Genomic DNA, 13,008 nt, shown 5'->3' with positions numbered 1-13,008 from the left:
AATCTGCGTCACATAAATTATTTATAGATCAATTTTCAGGAATTATGAAATATAAGCAGAAGTACTTACTGGTTTGAAGGTGCAGTATTACTGATCTCAACACTCATAGGGCTACTTTTAGCTGATAAAACCAGCCTTTTCTCTTCAAGTACTTCCCTCAGTAACTGTGCATAACCTGCATCACTGAGAATATTTTGCAGGTCTAGATACAGTATTTATAGGAAGCAATAAATTTTTGTTTACCCTAAAATAGATTTGACAAATGGACCAGGTGCCAATTCCTTTTAAAGCACAAATTGCAACCAAATTAAAAAAGATTCTCTTGTAGACAGTGGCATTAATTACTCATGAGAACCCTGACACTCCTTTCAAGTTGTGGCACAAAATGTTATGATGCCTTGATGGAAGATGAAGAGGAAAACTCAGTGTGCACTATTTATTGCCTTGAAAAGTGAACTCTCATTTAATGAGTAGAGATAGAATTTGGGAACAGCAGCAAGCAGTCCAATTCAGCAAGAGGAGACCAAGGCATACACTGAAAATACCACCAGCACCACAATTTGCATACTACTAGTGTGGTTGCAGAAAATCTGACATAATTAATCCATGTCTTGAAAAATGCACTTTAAGAAGACAATCTCTTTGAAAAAACACAGCATGTATCATGCATAAAACCAGTAAGATATAAATCCTTTTCTCAATTATTATTCATATATTGCTTAGGCTGCTTTTTGCATTTTAAACCATTTAATAAAATTAACTTCAAAGAATACCAGAATGCAATGCAAACAAATAAACTGTGTAGACAAGCAGACAAATTAGATTTAAGACTCCTCTTGAGATGCGATTAAATTATTGTAATAACAAATAATCAAAAAGCAAAATCCTATATTCACTGAAATTAACAGGATTTTTTTTCCTGTGACATATCTGGGACCAAGATTTTTCACCAATACTTTTTAATGAGAAATATTTTATTTATAAGTAATCATCTAGGACTCATTTGTGCTAGTCTTTGCAAACAAATTGCTGCCTATTATCTTCTGCTAGTGTTATTCTGCTATAATTAAAAAAAGGATGCTCTCTGACTGTGTATTTTTATTTTATACTTCGTACATAAATGCAACATATAAATGACACATGGAAGAAAAGCTACTGACTTCTATACCTGTAATACAGTCACACAAATGAAGAAAATTATATTGTTTCTATTCTTAGCAATAGTGATAGGTCTAGAACACATATTCTGCAAGGCGCCTTAGAAAATACTTTCACATTCATATTCTATGTCAGTTTGCTACTCATTCCCAGAATCTTGGACTAAACCACATAAAATTTTGATGAGGTGACATCAGACAAAATCACTTTCCACCTAGGTAATGGCATCAGGAATGTGGAAATACATCGTAACTGTAACTGTCTTTGTTGGGGCTATGACTAGGAATATTCATCAGGGTTTTTGTTTTGTTTTGGGTCAAGGAGTTTGTTCTAATCCAAAGAGAGACCAGATTATCAAACAAATACAGAATAAATAGGTGACTGTTTTTACTTACCATGCTCTAAGGATAGTCATAGAAATGTGGAGGTCTGACTAGTCCATGGCTCTGGCATAGATATATCATTTAGGATACAGAGGGCATTATGCATTGGCACTAGGAAAGAAACAAGAATCTCCAACCAGAGCAGATTTGTGTCCTATGAATTCAGTGATTAACTACCTTCAACTTATTATTTAACAGTTTTGTCTCTTCTGTGTTGAATTATCCACTGTGAACGAACTCTCTTCTTGCAGAAAGACTATTTACACTTAACAAACTTGAGCAATAGTGTTTGCACCACGTAGTACAATGTCATAATTTCACCTGCCAGTGAAGCCACATGAGGAACAGCTGAGGTCACTTGGTCTGTTCAGCCTGGAGAAGAGAAGGCTGAGGGGAGACCTCATCACAGTCTACAACTTCCTTGTAAGGGGAAGAGGAGGGGCAAGCACTGATCTCTTCTCTGCGGCGACCAGTGACAGGACCCAAGAAAACAGCCTGAAATTGTGTCAGGGGAGCTTTAGGGTGGATATTAGAAAAAGGCTCTTGACCCAGAGGGTGACTGAGCACTGGAACAGGCTCCCCAGGGGAGTGGTCACAGCACCAAGCCTGACAGAGTTCAAGTTGTACAACGCTCTCAGGCACATGGTGTGATTCTTGGGGCTGCACCATGCAGGACCAGGAGTTGTACTTTGATGATTCTTATGTGTTCCTTCCAACTCAGGATATTCTATGATTTTATGAAATACATGTTTTATCTACATACATGATCTACGGAAATCAGAAGCACAATGTCATTCCATTGACATGAATCATACAGGTTTTACTATGTAATAGCAAAAGAAGTTTGGCCTTCAGTAGGATGCTTAAAAAAAACCCTGAATCTGTCAGTGTTTTATAATAATTAGACAGCTACATCCCAGACCACCTCTAAATGGTGGAGTAAACAAAGAAACCATCTTTATTAAGGAAGGGATGTCAGAGGTCACTTTTCAAGTTTTAGTTTCATCAAATCCCTTTGTTGTCTTTTCCATCACACCTTCAGATGTCTATAACTGTACTTTTTCAACACTACCTTTCTTTTTTCTGACTGATTGGATTATTCTTCCTTTTAGATTCTTAAGGCAATTTTTTTCGTATGTGATCTATATTGCAGAATTATGCTAAACTTCAATGGGAACTTTTCAAGCTAATGCTGTTTGTTGTCTGACTAAAATAGATGATACTCCTACAAGTCAAACTAAATCAAGAGCAGAAGCCCTGTTCCTAAGAATAAAAGTAATTGAGTCTTCAGGCACCTGGGATACACCTTAATTTGTCTGTTTGTCTCATAGCTAATTGAGAAAGATTTCGTTCTTGCCAAGTGACACTTTGTCCATAGTTATAGCAGCAGTAGGGAACTGAGTAGGATTAAGATCTTGTTCATGCTCAGTTGTACTGTGTTACTGATCTCTGGAGACTGTCTTACTACAAAAGAATTATGGTCCAAGGCAATTTCCTTTGTCAACTGCTGCAGCTTTATAACTGTAAAGGGAAAGACGGGAGGACACAGAGGATAAAGAACAAAAATGAGACAAAGGAAAAAAGCATGAAAGTCAGCCCTTATAAACTAACTGTTCTTGTCCATTACTGAAATTACATAGAATGTTAAAAGACTACAGTGTATTTTCTTGGTACTGATGGATGACCTACCAAAATTTGTTTCTACCCACAGAACATAAAACTGTATGAAGCATGCTTGATGGCTTATATTAAAGTTATAGTAGCTATTTGTTCAGCATTTCAACTTCTAAGCATGGAATAAATATTTTTTTGCAAGAGTTATATCATTAAATCTCCATCTTGCAGTGAGCCTGGTTTCTTCCTGCCTTCCCTATTACTGAAATTTGAATATCAAGAAGGTTTTTATATGCTGTTTTATCTCAATATACTGTATATGTATTAGTTGCGTAAAGAGACAGACAAGGTATGTATCCCTAGAAAACATGGGAGTTTATTCATAAAGAAATTAAGAGAAATACTGCTCTGTGTGATTCAGTAGTCTTTTGGTATGGAAATAAAATTAAAGATATTTGCAATGCTATTTATTGTTCATGGTGTATTCTCTGTTTTGGGGAAATACTCAGGGTTTCTGCAAGAGAACAGAGGACAGGTACACTGAGCTTTGTTCATGGGCACCTTGTGGGCCGTTGCAGAGCCTTTTCTTACTTTGTTCTAACACCATCATATAATTCAGCAGCACCTTAATTTATTTTCAATCCTACAAGGGATGATTTTTTTCTCTTCTGGCAAATATATTTTTTTGACGCTGCTTTAATGAGCAGTAAATGTGATGGAGTACAGACACAGCACTTTGTTCAGGTAGGTATATGGCAATGTATATTCCCACCAACACATACATATATTATTAGTAGAATTTATGATGTAAATAAGCACATTATAGAAAAAAAATTAATGAATATGTCAGTAAAACAGAAATATATATATAATATACATATTTCCATGTATATCCACCCATCTACTTGAAGCGTAGTCCATTTTTTTTATGGAAGCATATTAAGAATCAGTTATTGAATGGCAATGGTTTATAGTAGTAGTTTTATGCATTGGATCACTTTCAGAATAGTAGTTATATTAACTTCTGTACATGTCTTGTTATTCTGTTTAATCAGTCTCCATACTTAATTCTTAAGGTGGCTATAGTGGTTGCAAAACCTTATTTATAAATGCTCATCATAATATCCATGTATGTCCGTACCTAACACAAATTGCCCATAAAAGAGTTACACCTGTTCATTAAAATATTTATGTCTGTATACTAGCTAATGTTAGAAAAATTTAGGACATGAATGCTGGGATGTAGTTGTGCAGGACTGAGAAAAATGTTTTCCCCAGTAAACACTGATACACAATAAAGCAAAAATGACCTAGGATAAAATTTGGTATATAACTTCTAAGAACTGCCACAGAACTTTTTGCATCTTTTTAGAATTTTCATGTTTTAAAACCAAATAAACAAAACATTTAGCATATGGAACATCACTGGTGAAAAATTATGTCTGGAGTAGACGCTGTATACTAAGACACCTTGTAGTGCAAGGAGTAACTAAGCAGAATCTGGAAAATGTGATTAAGGCAGAAAAGAAAATAAAATATCTAAATGGTATTCACAAAGATTTGTTAAATTCACTTTTTGTAGAATACTAGCAAGGAAGAAAGAGGGAAGTTCAGTAAGGGGGCTATTTGACATCCTGTATTTCAAATAAAGAAATTGTGTTATTCATTATTCAAATAATGAAATTGTGTTAAAGCTGGTGGACATTTTTTGGAAGAAGTCTCCACTGGAAGAGATGCTTGGGGGAAACTCCCTATTGATCAGAATTACATTTCTGTGTATGCCAACACAGAAGGCAGGTGGCTTTTTGACTCCAGGTTTATAACCACCACAAATGAAGGACTACATCGCAAAAATAATCATAATCAAAGATTTCTAGTGTTGGCTTGGGCTGTGTGTCACAGTTTGCTTTCAATCCATACATTGCTAATAAAAGATGGCATCTTGCACCGGAGCTTTGGCTCTGAAAAGTGCTGCAGAAGAACAAGGGTGCAAATATGTTTGTCACTACTTTTTAAGGTGCAAGGAGAAAAATTACTTTGTGTCCAAAATTCTATTTGGTAGTTTACAAACTACTGAGCTGAATTGAGAACTAATTTTCTGAAATGTTTGAACAATCCAATTTAACCAGACAGTCTTAAAAACTGTTCATTCTCCTTTCAGGAAACTACAGTGGCTTGTTATAAAGCATCATACCAAAATAGTCTAAATGACAAACTATTGTTGACTCTATGAGCTATCAGTCAGAAAATGAATAAGAAAAAGCAGAGAATATGCAGCAGAAACAGCTATGATTTATGCCAGTGCTGTTATAATCACATCACAGCACAGATTTTTTCTGAATAACTAAATTTAATACTTTGTGTACTCATATTCATCATAGGTCTGTGCAGACAAAGAAACAATGTTTTTATCTAATTATGATGTGTTTGACTTGAAATACATTTAGCACAGATGACAGTTTTTAACCACTAATTTCAATTTACATAGTTAAGTATTATTTAGGGATTAAATGACAGCAAACAAGGAAACAAGCCTACACAGCGTTCTAAGGCTTTTGTCTGGAAATCATACACATAATGAGAACCACTACCCCTTACAAACTTTTTCATGAACATTGGGGGTCTGGAATTTAGAACATTTATGAAATTTTGACTGCAACTTGTCAGGCATGTTGGACAAAATCTATTAACTTACTTGAAATGTGAGACGAAGAAACAATTTAAATATTGTTGCACTGCTAAAATAACTGGAACATTTGAATAAATGTTAAAATCATGAGTTAAAGAACTTGGCTTTCTTCATTTCAGTTCATTAGTAACTGTGCACTTATAAAGACAATTCACAGTCAATTCATTAGGAATTAAGAAAGAAAACTTAAAATACCATGAGCACAGTATTAAGTATAATATTGACATTGTCTGAAGATTTACTGAAGATACCATTGCAACAAAATATAAGACAGGACTTCTCAGAAACTACTTTATTTCCAAAACTACTTTGTTTTTGGAGACCTCTGTGTTCTGGGAAACATGAAAATGTTGTAAAAAAATACGAATAAAAAACCCATTCAATGATATTCAGTAGATCTGTCCTCCAAGTACTTGTCCAAGACCCCCCATGAATTCATTAAAATATCTTGCATCTGCAGGGTTATTCTCTGTGTTATTCTGAGAGAAGTACTGAATGATGAACAGTTCAATCTGACACTGAACTCTGAAGGCTATGGAATATGGCTTTAAGTTAATCTTTACCCAAAAAGGAGTGGTTGAATTTGATAGGAGCAGTGGCAAAATAACAGAAGAGAACATGTACAGGAGGAGGACCACTAAGATGATCAGAGGGTTGGAGTACCTCTTCCATGAAGGCAGGCTGAAAGAGTTGGGGCTCTTCAGCCTGGAAAAGAGAAGGCTCCAGGGAGACCTTATTGCTGCTTTTCAAAACTTAAAGGATGCTTGTACAAATATGGCGAAAGAGTTTCTACCAAGGCCTACAGCGACAGGACAAAGGGACAATGTTTTTAAAGCAGAAGAAGGGAGAGTTCAGATTGGACATAAGGTTATATGATGAGGGTGGTGAGACAGTGGAACAGGTTGCCCCAAGAAGCTGTGGATACCCCATCACTGGAAGTGACAAGATAATTGTTTGTACTGGTTCTTCAAATACAAATTGTAAAAAAATCCTAAAACTTATAAAGAATTATAAGTAAGTATCATTTTCAGGAATGGTATGATATTTAAAATAATGTTTTTGTCTTTAATACTGAGTATGTTAATTCATGGGACAATTGACAGGACTTTTGTACAGTCTTAATTCACAAATGTATATGTAAATATTAATAAGAAATGGATTACTTGATTTAAATCTTTTTCATGTTTTCCTTGTCCTGCAAATTGGTTTCCATTTTTAATTGCTTTCTCAGATAATTTCTGGAAAACAGATTTTGATTTCCTGCTTCATATGAACATCATTAGGAAGAGAAATAACACTTTTAGCTTAAGAGACAATACAGGTCTACTTTACATTTCAGTATATATGAGATTAGCAATATTGTTGAAGACCATTGCCAGCATAGACACAATTTACACTTGTCATGATCATAATAAAAATATCTGAATAAATTTTTGGCTAATCTTCATCTTTCCATAAAATGATGGAGAGTAGGTAATGCTTTTTGTATTTAGGCACCCACTAAAACTTGGTTGACACACTTAGATTTCAGACATTTCACCCTAAGGCTTGTTTGACAATTTTAACTGTAGCAGTCACTTGGCAACAGATTATGTTGCTTTCTATTGTGTTGTTTCTTTTCTTTTCTAATGCAATTGCCATCCTTATCTCACACTGCCTAATGCCTAATTACCTAACAAAACAATGTCTTTTTTTTTTATTTGTGGTGTAATGCTTTATTCTAACATACAATACAGTACATATAATACAAGAAGTAATGGGTTCAAACTGAAAGGGTATATTTAGGTTAGATATACAAATGAAATTCTTTACTCTGAGGGTGGTGAGGCACCAGAACAGGTTGCCCAGGGAAGCTGTGATGCCTCATCCTTGGCAGTGTCCAAGGCCAGGTTGGGTGGGGCTTTGAGCAACCTGCTCTAGTGGGAGGTGTCTCTGTCCATGCAGAGGGGTTGGAACTGGATGATCTTTAAGGTCTCTTCCAACCCAAACCATTCTATGATTCTATAATTACATACATATGTATTATATAATGTATATATTTAAAATATTATTGGAGGGTGGGTGGGGGAAAACCGCTTTTTTTTTTTTTAACTGAGCTACTGCATCTTAATTCTGATTTTTTGTGTAATACCTTCTAAACTGATAGCTGCATTTCATTGATGAATTATACAAGACTATTTGCTTAACAAAAAGAAACAAGGTTACATAAGTACTTGAATTTAAAATTCATCGCTTTGTGCAAAAAATCAGTGGAACGGAGAAGCGGGAAGAATAAAAGGGTTTGGATTAGTGGAATAATGAGGTGGGAAGGATTGCCTTAAAATAGAGCATAGGAGCAAATTGTGGAGTCAAAAGGACATCTTCAACAATTGGTGGTAACAATGTTGCAGCATCTCAAAGGAAAATAGGTATTGAGGAGAAGTGGTACTCAGAAGAAAGATTTCACCATTTCATTCACAAGAAAGATTCTACCATTTACCAGCAGTGTCTAGTAGTAGCAGTAAAGCTTCTGACATTCTAGGACTTGACAGCAATTAGTGCAAATGTCAACACATGACATACTCAGGGTCTCAATGATTTTACTGAGACTTGGCCACGCAATAATATAATATGGAAATTGAGTCCATACTATTCACTTGATAAAACAAACTCTTTCATCAGTTGTACCGAGTTGTTTTAAGGCTGACAGGAAAAGCTGATGGGTGAGACATATCGGCTATGGTTGATTTATCTTTTTACAGACACTTGAACACCAATAGCTAAAATATTGTGGAATTGCTGTAATAGCACACTCTCATTTCCACAAAACAATAGAAGAGAATGGAAGATTATTTTCAAAGCTCACAGATGAGATTGAAACCAAGAAAATTATCTTTTCTCAAAACCAAGGAAGCACCAGCAAAAAAAACCATCAAACTGAATCAGTATGGGCTTTCATGTGAAATTCAAGAATAAAGATCTGATGTTTGTTTCAGATTGATATCAGTACTGGCTTTTCAATAACAAGCACATCCCAGAATACTACTTCTCACATAATTAGAAATCAGTCCTGAATTTAGACTACAGCATGAGAGATTTGACAAGAGATGATCTGTTTCTATAACAAAGAGAAGGATATCTAAAAGATGTACTACTTATCTCAAAATATTAGAAATAATAAGGAATAATAGTAGTGTGATGAAAAAAAGTCTCAGAACTTTACCTTTGTGGCAGCATCAAAACAGACAAAGCCCATGCTAAAATCGATGGTAAGTCCCATAAGGTGACTCTCTAAAACACAGGCATATGTCTTGCACTGTAAAAGAAAAATCAAAGAAGACACAAGACATTTCTTAGTATTTTTTCTAGGACCTCTATTTCTGAGTCTTTATTCTAATGTTTATGTATCTCAAAATTATTATCAGAACTAAGTCGTTTCTGTGTATATATGTCTATTTATTGCCAGTGTATTTCAAATCAAAGGATTTTAATGAGTGATGAAGTTGTCTAAATACTATGAAAACAGGCTTTGCTTCCATTAGGGAAGAAATGAAAGAGGCTCGGAATTGCCTCAGTGGCTTACTAATAACGTTTTCTAAAAGGGAAGTTTTATTATTTTCAAACCCCCTTATTTGGTTTTCATACCCAGTAACAACTTCTAAGATTAATATGTTCCTTTTATCTTTTCAAGAAAAAGAAAACGCATATGTAAAGTATCTCTGTATGCTGTTTCTTGTGGTTTTCTCTTGTCCTAAATCTCAGGGGAAAAGCTAATATTTCATACCATTTAGCAACTGATGCAATTATCTGAAATATGTTCTTTTGCTTCAGCTAGTGGACCAATATATCTCAAAGGTTTCTATGAGAAACCTTGGAATTCTGAAAGACTCTCTCATTCTATAATTTTTAAATATATGCATCTATTTATTCCCATAATGTCACACACTGTGAGACATTTATCAGTGTAATTTTCAGGATCAAAACTACTGCTGTGCTTGAAGGCTGACTACAGGTACAAAATGACAGACTTGTCTTTTTCATCTATAATGTGTCAGAAAATCAAAATATAAATTGTAAACATGGGAACAATGTGGGTTACTAAATTGTCAGTATTACAAAAGAACCTATGATTATCTTTGGCATTTTGATTATCAAGGATAAATCACATGCCTTCACTCATATATTCTTTGGGAGGGCTCTTGGATTCTAGGTGGTCCTCCTCAGAACACAAGAAGCTGGAAGGTGCATTAACAGCTTCTAAATAGAAAATGCTATGAAGGAAAATTGAAAAATTCGTACTTAGTGTTTATATTAATGAAAAAAAGTGGCTTTTTCTTTTTCTTCTTTGATCAGCTACACCATAAAACTGCTATGAATATGTAAAATTTGATTGTAAAACAGTGTTGAAAAAGAAGAGGATATTGCCTTTGGTACTATCTCATTAGTAGAAGAAAAAGTGCAGATTAATATAGTTCACAGTTACAGTTAATTAAGTCAAATATGCAAACATTTTCAAGTTTTGCATGCAAAATAAAAAATGTACAGTTATGTGGAATTATCTTGCAAACATCTTACAAGATGCAAATTCCATTTTTATTTGCAAACGTTCAAGATCTAGAAAAGACTCAGAGCCTTTACTGGAAATTAAATTTGGCAAAGAAAATGTGTATCAGATTTAAAACACATATTGTCATGTAAAGTTATCTAACCTCCCACCCCAACACCAGAGGCCAACCTACAGCGTGCACTACAGCACCATGCTGAGCTGGCACAGCTCCCTCTGTTTAAGCCCAGCACTGTGCCTGTCTAAATAGCCTCACTGGGAACTTAAGATTTGTGAAAAACAGGCCATAGCAGCCTTGGTTCAAGGCTGCACTGCAAAAGCGACCTGTTTCCCAGACTGAAGGATATTTCCACAAAAGGCAGTGCACAATTTGTGGAGAAATATCCTCTAGTTCAGCTCGGTGTAGTTATTTGCAGGAAGAAACTGCGCACTACTAGCAGCAGCTGATTCTTTAGTCATTCTTTACATATAGAAAAGACCATTCCACACCCTCAGACTATGATGTTCAAAACAATTTAGAGAAGAAAAAACATGAGAATAACAAAAAAGATCTCCAGACACTGAGAATTTAGTTTCTTTGGGGAAGAATGTCCCTTGGTTTTTGCAGGTGTTGTGCACACTTGCATATGATTCTGGTGACAGGTCAGAGTAGGCATGTGAACCTTCAGACACTAGTAAACTCTTGTAAGACTTTTCTCATCTTTATTTTCTTTAAGCTGCCTTTTAATTCAGATATTTGGAGAAAAGAGAAAGGTAAAAATTGTTATCAAGATACATTTAAAATTTCTTACACATTTAACATTTTAAAACTTTAAAAGTGACCATGAATAATATATACTGTGGATGTTCGGCTTTGGTTGCTGATTTCTCATAAGAGCTCATGAAAACCTCATCAGAACTGAAGCATCCCCTTCCCAAAAGAAGCAGAACACACTTCAGAAGTCATTTGCTGTTCTTCCACAGAATATGGAATGTTAGCTTTGGTTTATTAATAATTCAATGGGTCAGGCAGAGGCTGAAGGAGACAACTTGAAGTTGTTCCTTAAATACTATTCCCTCAACACACACAGTTTAAATTATGGAAAGAACAATACATCGTGAACTTCATCTAAGCCATCTCTGAAGCTGAAATAAAGTGTAATATAAATCTAAGACTTAGTTCAGACTTTCAGATTCAACTTCAATGGAAACATATGTTAAAGTACTGCAATATAAACCAGCTTAAATAATAATCCTTACATTAGAAAGCAAACAACTATAATACAAGCAAGGACAGCAAGAAAAAAATTCATGATGGAAGAGGTGAAAACTTTAGCTTAAAGTAACAAGAACACAAAAGGAATGTGACAGTCATATATATAATTGCACATCATTATGCAAGCTATAGTAGTCTCAGATTCTTCATGCAAAAATGTTGTGACACAGTAAGGAAAAAGGATTTTCATTTCAACTAATTTTTTTTAATAGGTGATTATGAAAATGGATTATCATCACTTGCTACACTACAAAACTAATTTAAGAGTGACTGTAACACACCAAAATGACTCCACTGTATTATTGCACCATGTTATTGCTAAATTATTATCAACTTGACTATGCCTCCTCTAATACATTTCTTTTCTAAGAAAAAGCAACTGTCAATTTTTTGTTTTAGATATACCTCTGGCAGAAGCTATGAATTAGGCTGAAACAGAATTCATTATATATTTACAGTGAGGCATTTAAAAAATACTTAAATTTGTTATATATTCTTTGGAGTTAGATCAGAATTGGCCCCTCATTAAACTCTTCTGGAGGTTATAGTCATTGAGTAATAGTTACTATTTGTATGATTATGTACTAGTACACAACACAGTTGAAGAATTTTAAATGGCAGTTTTAAACTGCAGTTATATTTTCAAAATTATATGATTTCATTGTAAGAGAAACCTACTGGACTAGCATTCACTTTAAATATGAATATTCATATCAATACAAATTTTGGCATAAACCAGAATTTTAGTAAAAATGTACAGTTGATATCTTAATTTTGAACCTGTCACCATTTTTTTTTCTCAGAGAGAAATGAAATAACTTGTTAGAGATAAATTATAGCACCAGATTTTATCTGCATCTGCAAGTTGGTAGATGAAAGCAGTAATGGATTGCTGAGAGAAAAATGAGGACGACAAACACAGTTATATTAAAAATATTCTAAACTTTTTTTCCAAATCAAGATATAGAAAATAAAATAAGGTGTAATAATAAGTGTGAGTTCCACAATAATATTCTATCACGAGAAGCTTGTTTGTCCACTTTCACAGATCTGCTGTAATCAATCAATCAATCAATCAGGAAATCATTGCTTTGAGTTCTTAATTGCTACTTTGAATATCAGGAGAGAGAAAATTAAGTGAAAAGATTAAGATTAATCTGAGGTTAAGGTTATTAAGGAAATTATTTTCGAGAAGCATGAGGGCAATTTGAATAAATGTAATTCTAAAACCCAAAAGAAAAATCTAAACTAGGAATTCTATAGTATGAATCAATCTCAAAGTAGAACAAATATGAGGTAGCTTCTAGGATAAAATTTATTCAAGAAAAATGCCATATATTCTTTTACTGATGGCACAGCAGTGCTT

At 34.3% G+C, this 13,008-nt stretch overlaps 1 protein-coding gene across 4 annotated transcripts in view; it reads right to left on the bottom strand.

Annotated features, from left to right (window-relative positions):
• The window catches only part of SNTG1 (syntrophin gamma 1), a 335,889-nt gene that overhangs the window by 18,729 nt on the left and 304,152 nt on the right, over window positions 1-13,008 (bottom strand). For all 4 annotated transcript variants that reach the window (XM_032125031.1, XM_032125012.1, XM_032125003.1 and 1 more), the window contains one exon: window positions 9,047-9,139. In XM_032125031.1, coding sequence (XP_031980922.1) covers window positions 9,047-9,139 — 93 coding nt within the window. The remainder of the gene's footprint in view (window positions 1-9,046; window positions 9,140-13,008) is intronic.

The sequence above is a fragment of the Corvus moneduloides genome, chromosome 1, assembly GCF_009650955.1.
Source record: "Corvus moneduloides isolate bCorMon1 chromosome 1, bCorMon1.pri, whole genome shotgun sequence".
Classification (NCBI taxonomy): domain Eukaryota; kingdom Metazoa; phylum Chordata; class Aves; order Passeriformes; family Corvidae; genus Corvus; species Corvus moneduloides.
This window is presented reverse-complemented; position numbering and strand designations above follow the sequence as displayed.